The sequence below is a fragment of the Engraulis encrasicolus genome, chromosome 11, assembly GCF_034702125.1.
Source record: "Engraulis encrasicolus isolate BLACKSEA-1 chromosome 11, IST_EnEncr_1.0, whole genome shotgun sequence".
Classification (NCBI taxonomy): domain Eukaryota; kingdom Metazoa; phylum Chordata; class Actinopteri; order Clupeiformes; family Engraulidae; genus Engraulis; species Engraulis encrasicolus.
The window spans coordinates 51,853,852-51,867,818 of record NC_085867.1 but is presented as its reverse complement, the minus strand read 5'-3'; the positions used below and the strand labels follow the sequence as shown (position 1 = coordinate 51,867,818).

General features: G+C 43.5%; 1 protein-coding gene across 1 annotated transcript; it reads right to left on the bottom strand.

The window, feature by feature from the left end:
* Positions 1 to 3,193: 3,193 nt before the first annotated feature.
* On the bottom strand, positions 3,194 to 13,756 carry ubap1 (ubiquitin associated protein 1). The gene is made up of 7 exons (XM_063210935.1): positions 13,645 to 13,756; positions 11,335 to 11,383; positions 9,910 to 10,034; positions 7,986 to 8,879; positions 7,486 to 7,650; positions 6,144 to 6,245; positions 3,194 to 4,780 (listed from the first exon to the last, which is right to left on the bottom strand). Exons 2-7 carry the CDS (start codon positions 11,372 to 11,374, stop codon positions 4,637 to 4,639), a joined length of 1,470 nt encoding a protein of 489 aa, XP_063067005.1. The 5' UTR covers positions 11,375 to 11,383; positions 13,645 to 13,756; the 3' UTR covers positions 3,194 to 4,636.
* Positions 13,757 to 13,967: the final 211 nt, after the last annotated feature.

Below are 13,967 nucleotides of genomic sequence, written 5' to 3'. Positions count from 1 at the left end.
ACCTGCCACCAGATCTGCTTTGAATTTAACATACTATTATCTGCATTTCAGCGCTTTGTTTACGCCAACCCCAGTTTACTTAGGCCTACTTCAGTTGATTTGAGTTTTCCTTTCACATCTTTTGCTACCAGGGCAAAACCCTTTTCTTTTTTTGCTGACCTGTTGTCACTCAGCTCGAAGGTTCACCAATTGATGGGACAAAGCTGCTTTTGTTGCCACCTTCTCCCTCCCTCCCTCACTCTCTCAACACAACCCCGGTGACAGCCAACTCTCAGTCAACTATCAAATATCATAGGTTTCTACCATATTTAAGACCCATGTTTCACCCGCCCTGTGTCATTGCTGTAATATAATTTACGAGGTCAATGCTTCTTCATGACATGTTTCAACACTGCAACAGTCTCCCAGATTTCCCTGCTTTAAAATGTTTGCATGTCTATGCCATTCTCTGGTGACTTAAAATTTAAAAACAGTACCCCAATAAAATGCATTCTCGATTTAAAAAAAAATGCCTTGATGTATGAAATCTTGCCCTTTTTTGCATTTATGTGGTATGATACACAAGTAGACATAGGTACGTTGTTCATTAATTGCAAAACATGGAACCGCAGACACATCATGTGAAAAGCAATATAACTTTAATCAGGGTGAACTCGTCCAATGATTCAGAAGACAGCTTAACTTTTTTTTATCACATTGCAGGATCCACAGGCCCTGACCCCACCCAACCTTCACTGTAATCATTAAGACAAATATGATATAACGCACCCAATCACTCCAGTGACTAATTATGTTTAACACACACACACACACACACACGCACGCACGCACGCACGCACGCACGCACGCACGCACGCACACACACACACACACACACACACAGGGACTGAAGTGTACATAATGTAAGACTCCTTGCTTCAGGTCAATGTTGTTACAGATAATATAAATGAATCCGACATTGCTATCCCATACAGACTTTACAACAAAGACCCCACCAGAGAAGCTGTGCTGTCTATGGTTAGTTTAGTTTCCCCAGGGATGACATTAACACCAGCATTAAAGCTCTTGTGTGTACTTTTACTAGTTCATTTCCAAAACGAATGGTGTCCATTCACAAATTAGGTCTTATTCGTGAACATTTACTAAGCAAATAAAATAATATTTAGGCCTACTGATCTGACCCTGGCTTTGTAGCTAAACATGTCTTGATTCAAAATGGTGGATTTACATGAAGATAATGTACGACGTGTACGTTTCCAAGCCATAATGAATACTTAGAAATTGATGGTGGTAGAAAATATTAATGAAAAAGATAACTTTTGTGAATGGGCAGCATAAATTCAGCAAATGAACTACAGACAAAATTATACACTGGACCTTTAAATGAGAAATCACCCGGTTTGCCATGCCAGTTCCTTCTACTAGTCAGCATCTTATTACAAAAGGGTACCAAATGCTTTTAATTGTCAAAAAATACTCTGTAATACTCTAGAGCGATTCAATTGGTGACACTGGCCAGAGGCATTGTGGGACAATTTGAACCAGCCGCAGGCTACAGGAAACAAGAAAATGCAATGGCACACTAAAAACCAGATGTACCAAATACAACAGAATTGACAATATCTTATCTGTTTCTGAATGATTGTAATTGGCTATCTTGAAGTCACATTTGCTGTTTTGGTATGTGGGGACTGACAGACAAAACCCAGGCCCAGTGCTGCTGGCAAATCTGCCACAAAAGTTCTCAGAGATGCATAAAGTTCAAATTTCACATCACACTATGGCACATTCTGGTCTATAACAACCCAACACTACACAGCTCAAGTTCAGCTTGCTTTTACATTTAAAAAAGCATCAGAGCCCTCCCATCACTCTACCATACTGTTCACAAAATATTTCCTATATGTTTGGCTTGGAAGAAAAATAAACAAGGCATTAGACTTCTTGAGTTGAAGAATAAAACATATTCCAATGTCATCATTTTTTTAAGCTGCGGTCAATAGCTAACTTTGACATTGGGTCTACGGTACTATAAGCTCAGAATTAGTCTGAATGATTTGCAATCAGTAGGAAAGGCCATTTTGATGACCAGCTTTTTTCAACCACACATACTGGATGTCATCTCTGTGGTTCATGGCAGCTGTGCAGTAAGAGGATAAAGAGTGGTACTGAACCAGTCCCCGCTTGAACACAAATATAACAATGACACAGACAGAGAGTTTATCGGTGGGCCATTCACCGATAACAACAGACACGTCACCACAGATTCTATAAGGGCTGTGACGTCACCTCTTTAGCCAATGTCTTTCTTGTTTGTAAATGACAGAACTGAAACAGCCTGGGTGATATTCCAAGAACATGGTTGAGTGATAAAACGGGCCAAGTTAACCAACAGGAAGTGGGAAACCCACTAACAGATAAACTGCAGTCATCATTTAATCAGACGATTGACAAGGAAGAGATGCTTCATAAGGACTTTCTTCAGGAATCAATACAACGTAAGGTTCTAAGCGTCCGTCATATGGGTGCTGTGCCCTTCTTGAAGTAACAGGGGTACATAATGAATGGAGTTCAATGAAAAGTCGCGTTCATTTAGGAGATCAAACTTGATGCCACTTGGTTGCATTGGTGACACGTGGTATGTTTCACCTTAGTTTTCATATTGAATATCTTTGATTTGAATATCTTCTGAGATGATTACCACGACCTGAAGGTTAAAGTAGCCTGGTTCACTATTGAATCAACTTCTTGGCATACCCCCTTACACTAGGCGCACATTCTGGGGTAACAAGTGGTGGACACGGCTGTTGCATCAGCAATGAAATGCGTAGGAGGACATGTCTCTATCCAAGTCAGCAGCCTATACACAGCAAGGATTTGGAAATGGATAACAGCTGTAGCCAATCATAAACTAGAGCCTGAGCTCAGGCAGGAAGACATGGGTGTTCTTCACTTTACAATTAAGTAATGTCATTTACCCCAAACACCTTGACAAAACTCATGACACAGGGAAGGCCATCAAGGGTGAGTGATGACTTGAGTCTGTGATGAAGTCCAGATTACCAAATATCATGACTAACTGCAGATCATTGTAACAAAGGCAGAAATGACATGTCCAAATTACACCTTTTAGCAATAATGTTCTTTTCCATCATTCACACAGCAATTTCGACTTGTTGAAGGTCTGGCAGCTAATCAGTGTTTTTTACAGTCAGCACAGTGTCGAGTTGACCAGAAGATACGGACGCTCAAGAATCGAGAAACATGTGAGAAACCATTCCAAAAGCTACTTTGCAGAAATGTACCCAAAACCTGTCTCTGCCCATCACAAACATGTCGAGTTGGACGCAGAGGGGAAAAACTGTGGCAAATCACCCAGCTTCACCATAAAAAAAGAAAAATGTATACCCCACCACTTCCATCTGATAACGCTTTCTTTTCTTTATTAAAGTGTCAGTGTACATATTTGTTTAAATAAACATATATTCCTTTTGTGAGTCAGTATTTTTGCGTGTTTATCTTATTTCTGCGCTGAATTCACAAAGGGCGCTTTAACAACTGAGTGTGCCGATATTCAGTCATCACCTCCTCTGGGGCCTTGCTTCCTATATAAACCCTTTTGATCATTTCTGTCTGCATGCCTTCTGCAGTTCATTTCATTTCCACACCCAGCAGAGGGCACTGGTAGACTGTTGTCTGCTGTCTTGCACTTCAGATGATAAGATTTATTAGAAAACATAGGGCAAAGATGACGCTTCGAAAGTGACTCCTAAAATAAGTTATTATTTGAATGAAAACCAAGCAACCACCAGAAAACAAAAGACAACTTGGTGCTCTGAAAGATGCACTGAAACCACAAGTTGGAGAAAACAAGAAAGGACACTTTTTTTTCAAACTTATCTAAGTTTTTTTGTGTTATGTCACAAGTGTTTGCACAAAGGTACGGATTTTGTAACGTCTGTGCATGTGTGTTTTTTCGAGTCTGTAAGTTCCAGTCTGGGTTGCAGGATGCCGTAGAAACCAGCAGCAGCAGCAGTAGCAGAGGATGGCAGCATTTTTAGCTGAGAAGGTTCACGGCAGAGTCTCTTATCTCCAAGTAAAGGTGCCCTCACCAGTCACCACTTTACCCTTCATCCCAAACTACAACAGCACCCCCTAGTGTCTGTAACAGCCACCTGCGCTTCCCCACTGTGATCAAGGCCGGCTAACGAACAGGAACAAAGAGAGAGACAGACAGAAAATAGACAGACGGACCAAGTGCTCTGGTGTCACTGCCCTTCTTCCTTTCCAACATCCTCTCCAAGGAGCAACACAAGTTAAGTATCCACCTCGAGTGCCATCATGGTGGCCTCACTACAAGTCCACCATTGCAGAGGGCCAATGTGGAGCAGTGGGAGCAGAGGATTCTGTCAAAATGTTGTCTTCTCTCCATCAACACAACTAAATATCAAAAAGGCTCAACCCAAAGCCCTTTCTCACAACACTCTGTCACCACCACCACCACCACCATTTGCTTTCCACCAGTCTCTCAATGTCTTTGCGTTTGGGGTGGCAGCCTTGCAACGCGGCGTGGCGTGGCAGAGTAGAGCAGGGCGCGCTGGGGGGGGCAAGTGGCGTGTGCTGGCCTGGTGGGGGCTCAGCTAGCCGTGGTGGCGCGGGCCATCAGGTCCTCCAGGGCTTTGTCCTGGTCGTTGTTGTGCACCAGCAGTACCTCCTTGATGGCGTCCCGCTCGAAGCCCATCTCTCTGAAGCGAGACATGAGCTGTAGAAACTCCAGAGCCTGGGGTGGGGGTGGGGGAGGAAAGGGGGGCAACAGGCACAACAGGGGAACCAGGGGAACACAGGAAGAGGTCAGTTTGGGAAGATAGCAGGACATACAAATTACAAAACATTTCAAACACATCTACAGTACTAACAAATGTTATGGGTTGCCTACTGTCCCATGCCTGAGAACTTACAGCTCACAATCAGTAGTACTAGTATTTAAGCAGCAATATTTAAGTGAGTGGATACACATATCAACCCAGGCCCTGACAGCATATCTGCTAAATTTAATATTGCACTAAACAGTTTTTATCAGAGCACTGGGCCAATGATAATTTGAGTTTTTTGTAGTAAGAATGGCAAACAGAGAGAAAAGGGAACAAGTCATACAAAAGAAATGGTGTGATGTGTAGTAGTGGGAATATATGACAACACTGGACAAAGAAGGTTAAAAAGTGTAAATCACTAAAAATATGGTCATGCTACATTTCCTTTTTGTACACAAACTACCCTGTATGCTCAATTATATAAAATGGAAAATGAAGACAATTGAAAACACGGCACTCTAACTATTACATATCCATAACAATACATTAACAATAACTACTGACGATAAACCAATTTAAGTCTAGCAGTAACCATGTTCTCCATGCATGAATGTCATACATCACACAGCATACACACGCACTCACACTTTTTGATCAAATCCGTTTCACTCAGGCCCTCCTACAAGAGGGGTGTTTTCCCTCCCCGTTATGAGCCAGATCAGATCAAAGAATGGCCTACTACAAGACACTGCCAAATGAGTGGCTGTACCAGGTCAAAGGGGATTCCAGCACATAATCACATGGTTGTGACGTCACACACAGTCCAAAGATGGACCATCAATGGTCCGATTCTTCTTTTCTTTCCTGCTCTGTCTACTATAGCGGACCAGAATGGTGCCGGTTTCTCCTCTAGTTACACTGAAAACCAAAGTGCTTCTAGTGAAAAACTAGTGTGCACATAGTTGGTTTATTTACACCTTTGTTATTTTTATGAACCTGTCGATGTCTGCCTTGTCGTTGTAGTTTGTTTATTTTTTTTGTTACCCAAACACTCTGATTTACGGCATGAACACGTCAGTTCCCTCAAGATTCGAGGCCGACAAGGTTTTGTGATTTGTCAATAAAATAAAAAACGCGTGCACACACAATTTCCCTTACTTCATTCCCTCTTACAAATCGCACCAGTCGGTGCAGGAACTGATACTACCACAGTCGGGGCAGCCATGAAAATGCTTTCTGTGTAGCTATGGCTTTACCGGCAACCCTCTGATCTAAAGCCTGTCTCAAAACCATCTTTAACCACAGCTGCTATGTGTGTAGCCATGTGTTTACCTTCTCCTCTGAACACTGGTACATCTCCAGACACTCCTCCACAGCACTGGCATCGAAACCCCGCTCACACAACCTGGTGTGGATAAACAAGTAATCCAGCACCTGAGGACCACAGACATAGTTTCATTAGTGGAAAAAAGTAATGAGACTCCTATCAAATATAAAAGTGTAATGAATAAGTTTAATCTAGACTAATATAATCCTTCTTTAACCCAGATACGGAAAAAGCTGTTCACACTGAGAAACCTAGTGTATGCATGCCGCTGACCAATAGCAAAATTAGTTATAAATGAATTGCAGTCACTCATCACAACATACAATATTCCATTATTCATCATTCAATGTTGCAGCATGCTAGGATAACATCAGACACAGCTGTTTTTAATCAACATTTAGTATTCTGGCATGTCACACCTCTGGGACCCTTACACACCCACACCCGGTCACATGGCATTTAGCTTTGGGCAAGTTGGTCCATTTCAAATGCTTTGAATCTACGACATCATATTAAGTAACTAAGAGATCATTTGGGAAAACCAAATGTGCAAATATGATTGAAAATATCAATACATTTTCAGCTGGATATTGAAACACTCTTTTCTACTACAAAGTGTCACTTTCTTCTTTTGACGTCACAGCTTTTCAGATCATTAAACTCTTGTGTGCAAAGTGCAAAGGCATCGGAGTGCACAGGAGAGGAGACACTGCAGCCCTTACACAATATGCTTTTTCTGAGAACACGCTGAAATTTTACTGGACACAATTGTTATGAAATACTACTGACACAATTGTGTGGACCGAGTTTGTGTGACAGCTGCAGTAACTGCTGGCGAGACAGATCACTATCGCAGAACTGCTAAGAAAAACACACATTTCCAGGTTACGCTGTTACTGTACATTAGCATTGCTGACTTTACTTTGTAGGTCATTGGGTTTAAGCTTCCCACCAAGCATTTCAAACCTGAGTAGCACAGTATTGCTTAACCTTACAATAAATATTTCATGGCCTAACCCCCATCCCCCCCCGATCCTTTCAGCAGGACGAGTGAGACAAACACCCAAACACAGTGCAGGAGTGAAACATTGAGCCTGAACATTTGCCAACGGAATCAGAATATTGACAATTTATAGTTTGCTTCTTCTTTACATCAAAGCACACTTTACTGCCATGATCTGCATTCAACCACGTCTACCAGACTTTCCTGAAGGGCCATCACAAGGGGGTAAATGAAGCTTGCTTAAATTGGTTGAATTTCCTTTGGGACAAAGGTGTCTGCGTAATGTAATGTAATGTCTTCTATTGTATCCCAGGTTAGGCTGGTGGGCGGTGGTGGGTACAGACCTGCTCCACGTTCTGCCCCTGCCTCTGCATGGCCCGCAGGACGCCCTCGTAGGAGTAGCCCATGCTCACGATGGTCTCCACACACTGACGCTCCGCTGGGGACAGACTCAGCAGCGCACCGCCGCACGGTAGTGGAGCAGGGCCCATCCCAGACACGGGCGCACACTGGAACACACACAAGGACACTTTTAACAGGTGGATTTGTGTACACTTAAGAGAATTGAGAATTAGTACATTTGGGGAGTGTTAGTGCTCCTAAAGTTATCTCTTTTTTTTTTTTCATTGAACAAGTTCGTAATTTCTGTAGGTCATGCAAGTTAGTAATTTAAAAGTAAATATAAAATAAATGTAATAAACAACTAATGTAAGAAGCTTATTCTTAGCATTTCAGTTTTTGGTTTTGGGTGAAGGGTTTCACAAGTTCCCAGATTTTACCAAGAGTTTTCAGCTAATCCATCATGGAAAAAAGTAATCGCATAATCTCATGACGACATACACACCTGTTTGGCTGTGCCATTGTTGTGCGTGTGTGTGGCTGGCTCCTGTGTGAGGGTGTTATGAGAGAACGATGATGGCACAGTCTTCTGCAAGGATGGGGGATTTCCGTTGGGCACTGGCGGTCGCGAAGGGGGTCCGGGCGAGTAGCCACTACTGTGAAGCGGCCCAGCGTCCGTCGGGGAGTCTCCCGGGTCGGAGAGCTTGGGGAAGGTGAGCGAGCGGATATTGCAGGGCCTGTCTGCATCCATGCGGCCGCCCGCTCCAAAGCCCCCGGCAGCCACTCGCTCCAGGTCCAGCAGCGCCACCAGGCCGTTGGGCTTGTGGTAGAGGCCTGCTTTAGACTGCAGGGGGGGCGTGCAGCTGCGACGTGGGTCCGCCGTGGGCACTGAGGTTGGGATGGGGGTTGGGGCGTGTGTTGGGGGTGGGGTGGAGGCAGCGGGGGTCTGTGGCTGGGCTTGTGGCTGGGCCTGAAGAATGCTCCTCAGCTCCTCTTTGTCGTCCAGTGTCTTGAGCTCCAGCTTGTCAAAAGGGTCCTCCTCGCGCTCAAAGTCGGCCAGGTTGAGGCTGTGGGAGGGGGGGCTGTGTGTGGAGGTGTTTGAGGGGCCCATACTGGGGGCGGGCAGGGGCGTGAGGATGGCGTTGTGGCTCAGGCCGGCCAGGACGGGGTTCATGGCCGGGGGCAGCAGCGGCGGCTCCTGCTCCTCTGAGGAGCGGGCTCGCTTGCCCCCGGCCAGCCCGCCGTCGAAGTCCTGAGCGGCGACCGCAGTGGCCTGGGCTTCCTGCTCCGCCTGACTGCGTGCTGCTGCTGCCGCCTCCGCTGCCTCTGCCTCTGCAGCACGCGCTTGGGCAAGCTCCTCCCCCCAGGACACGGTCCGCCTCTCCAGGGAGAAGTCATACTAATACAGACACACCAACACACACAGCAATGCTTACTAATACAGAAATACAAACACAAGCAAGGCCTACTGTGGGACAACAAAGAACGGCAAGCTTCCTCAGTACCAACTTGCTCTGTGAATTATGTGGTTCCTCTCCATACAAAAGTCATATGAATACAGAAACACAAACACAAGCAAGGCCTACTGTGTGACAACAAATAACGACAAGCTTCCTCAGTAACAACTTTCTCTGTGAATTATGTAGTTCTTTTAAGCCAGGGATGGGGACGAATACAGAAACACACATTCATCTGCTGAAAAAAGTTTGGCCTATTTCACTGTAAACATTTTCTTTGTGAATTATTGATCACTATACTGATTTAACTATTACGATAGACATGATGAGGGCGTTTAAAATCAGTAAGTGCCCCATGGTCAGAATGACTGATTGTTAACATCTGAGAGATCCGTAGCGAGACAACCACAAACTTCCTCATCTCCAACTTGCTCTCTGAATTATTTAGTTATATCAAGCTCTGCTAGCCTGTGCCCACCCAGTCAGCAATACTGGACAAAAATACTGCACACAAAAGGAGAAGGACAAAAGTAAATAGATGGACACATTCATGATGGTGGATTCACAATGCATTCTGGTTAGAAATCCCAAACCAGGCCCTACCGTGGCCTAAAGGTAGGGCACTCGTTTACTATGCGGCCGACTCGGTTAGATTCCCGGTCCGGGTCCTTTGCCGGCCCTCACCAGTCTCTTTCTCCCCACTCGCTTCCTGTCACCATCTTCACTGTACTATCATAAATGAAGTCAAAAAGACCAACAAATATCTTTTTTTTTTAAAAGAAAAAAAAGAAATCCCAAACCAGAATGCATTGCAATTCCACAGTGTGCATGAGCGCTGTGCAGATCTGTGCGGCCTGCGCCATCACGAATGAGCCCAAAGCCCAAAGAGAAGCGCAAATGAAGAGCAGACGCAGAGAGGCAATGTTAAGGGAACAAGGACACATTGAGATAAATAAAGAGAGGCATCTTCACCTGCATGTCGGCCAGCAGAGTGCTGCAGTCCGGCAGACAGAAGCCGATGGGAAGGCCCACTTTGGCGGGACAGCGGAACTTGTCATTGAGCTTAAATGGAACATCATCAAGGTAGCTGATGGGTCCTGGGAAGGCAGGAGAGAGGAGAGATCGTTCAATACTGAGGGGTGGCGAGTGATCCTGATTTTGCATACCTCTGTCTACAAAAGTATACCATTCATCAGTCATCTGGCCGCATGCAAATCTGTGTGTCCGTCTGTTGTAGATTTTTCTTTGCATAACTTTTGAACAGGTTGGATTTAACCAACTCTTATGACATATTACGCCCATGAATAGGTACAGAGACTGATTCACTTTTGGAAACGCACGCTTTCAAGATGTCTGCACAGGTATCAGAGTTCTACACACACTTTGAGTTTGTCATAACCAAAATCAGATGCTGTTAACCAAAATACTTTCTGTGCTTGAGGGCTTGGGGCTAAAATAATAAGTAATCTGCTTTTACATAACATTCTGCTTACTGCTTTCACCCAATATCCTGTCACTTTCAATTTTTTTCTTGACCTAAAGATTCCAAACAATGTGTCATTTTTCTTAATTTCCTTTGGGATTAATAAAGTATCTGGGCTCACAAACACAGTCTGACGCATCCTGCTAACAATGGCTTGATTGAATAGTGTTTGATCATTCTTTCACTTTTTAAATCTTGTTTGCCATGTGTGATCATTATCAGCCTGAAGGTGTGCGTGATAAAATCTCACTGTCTAGGGAAGCACCATCTCAGTCCGAGGTAAAAGTGGGAAGTGTCATTTTTCTGATGTACTATTTTAGATTTAGACACAACAGCCTGCTTTTTCCCTTGAATACATCAACCTTTAAGAAACTATATATATACAGTATACATCTGGCTGTTGTACTGAAAATGTGCATACCAATATGCTGCACAGAGAAGGTAAGGGAAGGTCAGGAGAAAAAAAGGCGTAATATTGGCAGAGGCAAACCCAAGAGTTGCTTACACCACACTGCTTTCAGATCATCACAATCATGACTTATCATTTCCACTGACCAATTTGGTTCATTTGTGTTGGATTTCAACCATTAAAACTAATGCGAGTTGAACAGTCTTTATTTCACAAAAAGAAGCCGTTTTGACTGATACACAAAAACATGCATGTAAATGACTGAATCTACATGCAGTCTGGTTTGAGGAAGTCCTGTACAGTGTATGAGTCACCATGGCCATGAGCTAATAACCAACATTCCTGCATCACATAAACAATAGAGATATAATAGCACGGCATCTGTTTCTCATTGTACGCAATCATCTTTAGGAAGCTGTGGAGCGGTTACACTACGACAGGACACAGATGGGCAATCTTGCGATTGAGTTTCCCCACACTGACTGAGATATTGCGATAAACTCACCGTTGTTGTAGGTATCTGATCCCGACTTCCTCGCAGCCATTTAGAGAATCTGATTCGGGGAAACATCCAAGACAAACACAACGTCAATTCGACGTCAATCAAAACAACTCAACAAAACAAGAACAAATCAAGGGATGTTAATAATGCCAATTTATAAATGTTCTCTGCTTAAAATTGTTCATGTGTCACTCTGCGGTTATCAATCATGTCTTTCCCTGTCTCCTCTCTTTCTGTAACAAATTGACACTAGTATTATCCATTCTGTAAATTCCAAGGGGACGGCAGTTATCAAAGCCAAACAGAAGCTGACTCTTCTTTTTAGCCACTGAAACATGCAGTACCAGAGTTAAACCGTTTAAGTTACAAGTGTTGGAAAGCCCCTTCAAAGAGGTCTGTATTATAAACCTGGCGGGAACTTTCGTCTAAAAGCCTGTCTACTTCTGTTTTGGCTTTCTGTTATCCCCCCTGGGGATGAGGAACCTGCGATGAGAAATTAGTCTCCTTGAAGAGAGTCCATGTGACTTAGGTTACAACTTTGTACAAAGTGGCAGGGCAATCAGCTGAACAGCCATGTGAATGGCCACATGTAGGCCTACGCTTTACTTTTCTATCAGATAGATCTTTTTTTTAAACAATTTAATGTGGAAGGAAATTCTGACATACAACGTGTAGACTTGTTCGAGATGGTATGAAAAACAGAACAAATACTTTCTGACCAACACACAAAGTGTCTGTGGAAAGCACTGTAGAATGTGATTGAAAAACAACAAGTTAAGTAAAATGTAGATAAGATACTGTACTTCTGTTCTTACAGAGGCACAATGACTTGAGTCACTCTCTCACCAGCTCACCTTCCTCTAAAGCTTATCAGCAGCCCCCAAGGGGAAGACAGTGACCAGAGATTGCACGACTTTGAATAATCTTGAGTAAAAGAGAAGAAAACTGAAGTAGAGCAGCCCACCAGACCAATCATCATTCAGGTCTACAGACAAATATCTTGTACAGATAATGAAAAAAACATTGTAAACAGACATGTTTGACTGTTTACCACACCCAAAGCAATGTCACTACCTTGCATTCAGTGTGGGATGATTAAAGAGGTTAAAATAACTAGTGGACTACTATGAACACAATAAGGTTCAACACCCCAACACCACAGTCAGCTTCAACACACACACACACACACACACACACACACACACACACACACACACACACACACACACACACACACACACACAGTCACTTCACTTCACTTTTTGGGCATAACAGAATACGGGTATGATGGGTGAATTCTGAAGTTGGGAAATTTAAGCTTAGTCTTGTAACCAAAATGGTTATGCCATGTAAAAAAAAAATACAAACGTGTAATCAGAAGCCTATTGAATGTTATCGCAAACCAAAATTAGGATTTATCTCTGTATTGCAAGTCCCATACAGAACACAAACAACCCAGACAAGTAACCCGAGTTAAAATTACACTCACGCTTCTTCAGTGTGGATGCGACATTCACAAGAAAGTTGGTTACTAATTACTAGCCTGTCAAATATGTCGTAGTAGCCCATACAATCAAACGCATAAATGTCAGCTAGCATATTTCACTATTACGATTGACATGATGAGGACGTTTACAACCAGTACGTGCCCCATGGTCTTTAATTGTCTTCACACACAGAATTGTCTACAAAAACATTGAAAACCAAAACAGCACGAGACGACGATTATTAACAGCTGAGCAGGGAAACAAACTGAAGCAGCTAACCCAACATGCTACGCTCACATTAGCTGTGGACACTTGTGAATGTCACAAGACGTTGCTGCAATATTCACAACAGAGTAAACAAACTATTCCATCTCTGTGCTGACTCTCCCTTTCTTTATATATGTTCGTTTGTAGATGAGAACAGAATACTGACTTATATTAGCTATTTAAAATCGGCGCAGAGCTAACTGACTAGGCAAAAGATTAGTGTCAACACAAGAAACGAGTTTAGTTTAATGTAAATCACTAATCCCACTACAAATTCAACATCTCAATTACATATGTATTATACCATATAGCTCTGAAGCAGGATTCAGTCAAAGGTGACAGGGAAACACACCTGACTAAGCTAACTAGGATGGCTACATTACAATAGCCGACAGGCTGGTACGCTAGCGAGCTGGGACAGTATGTTACTGTCTGAAGTCCAGCATCTCTCGGCCTTGATGGCTCGCTCCTTTCCCCTGCCACCGCCCCTCTTCTCAGTCAGCATGATTGCCCTTTCCCTTCTGTTTCTTACTGATATCGCCTTGGTCTTGCTACTCACAATAGTCTTGCCAATCCTCTTGAAGAAGTCTCTCCTTTTTCGAATTGTATCGGAAAGAAGTTTTATTGAGACCAAAATCTATTTCCTGCTTCATCAGGGCTCGCCATCTTGATTTGCCCATATACCCCTCCCCTGGTTCCTGTATGACGACACTTTCCGATTGACTGATGGGAACATCGACCAATCCAGAAAGAGACTTTCCTGCACGTAAACAACGCTGGTACCTTACCGTGGGCCTCACAGGGCCCTGCACATGGGAGCTGCACGAGCTGTCCTGTTCTATCTATTTAGAAAGAAAAGATAAAAACTACGCAAAGAGACAG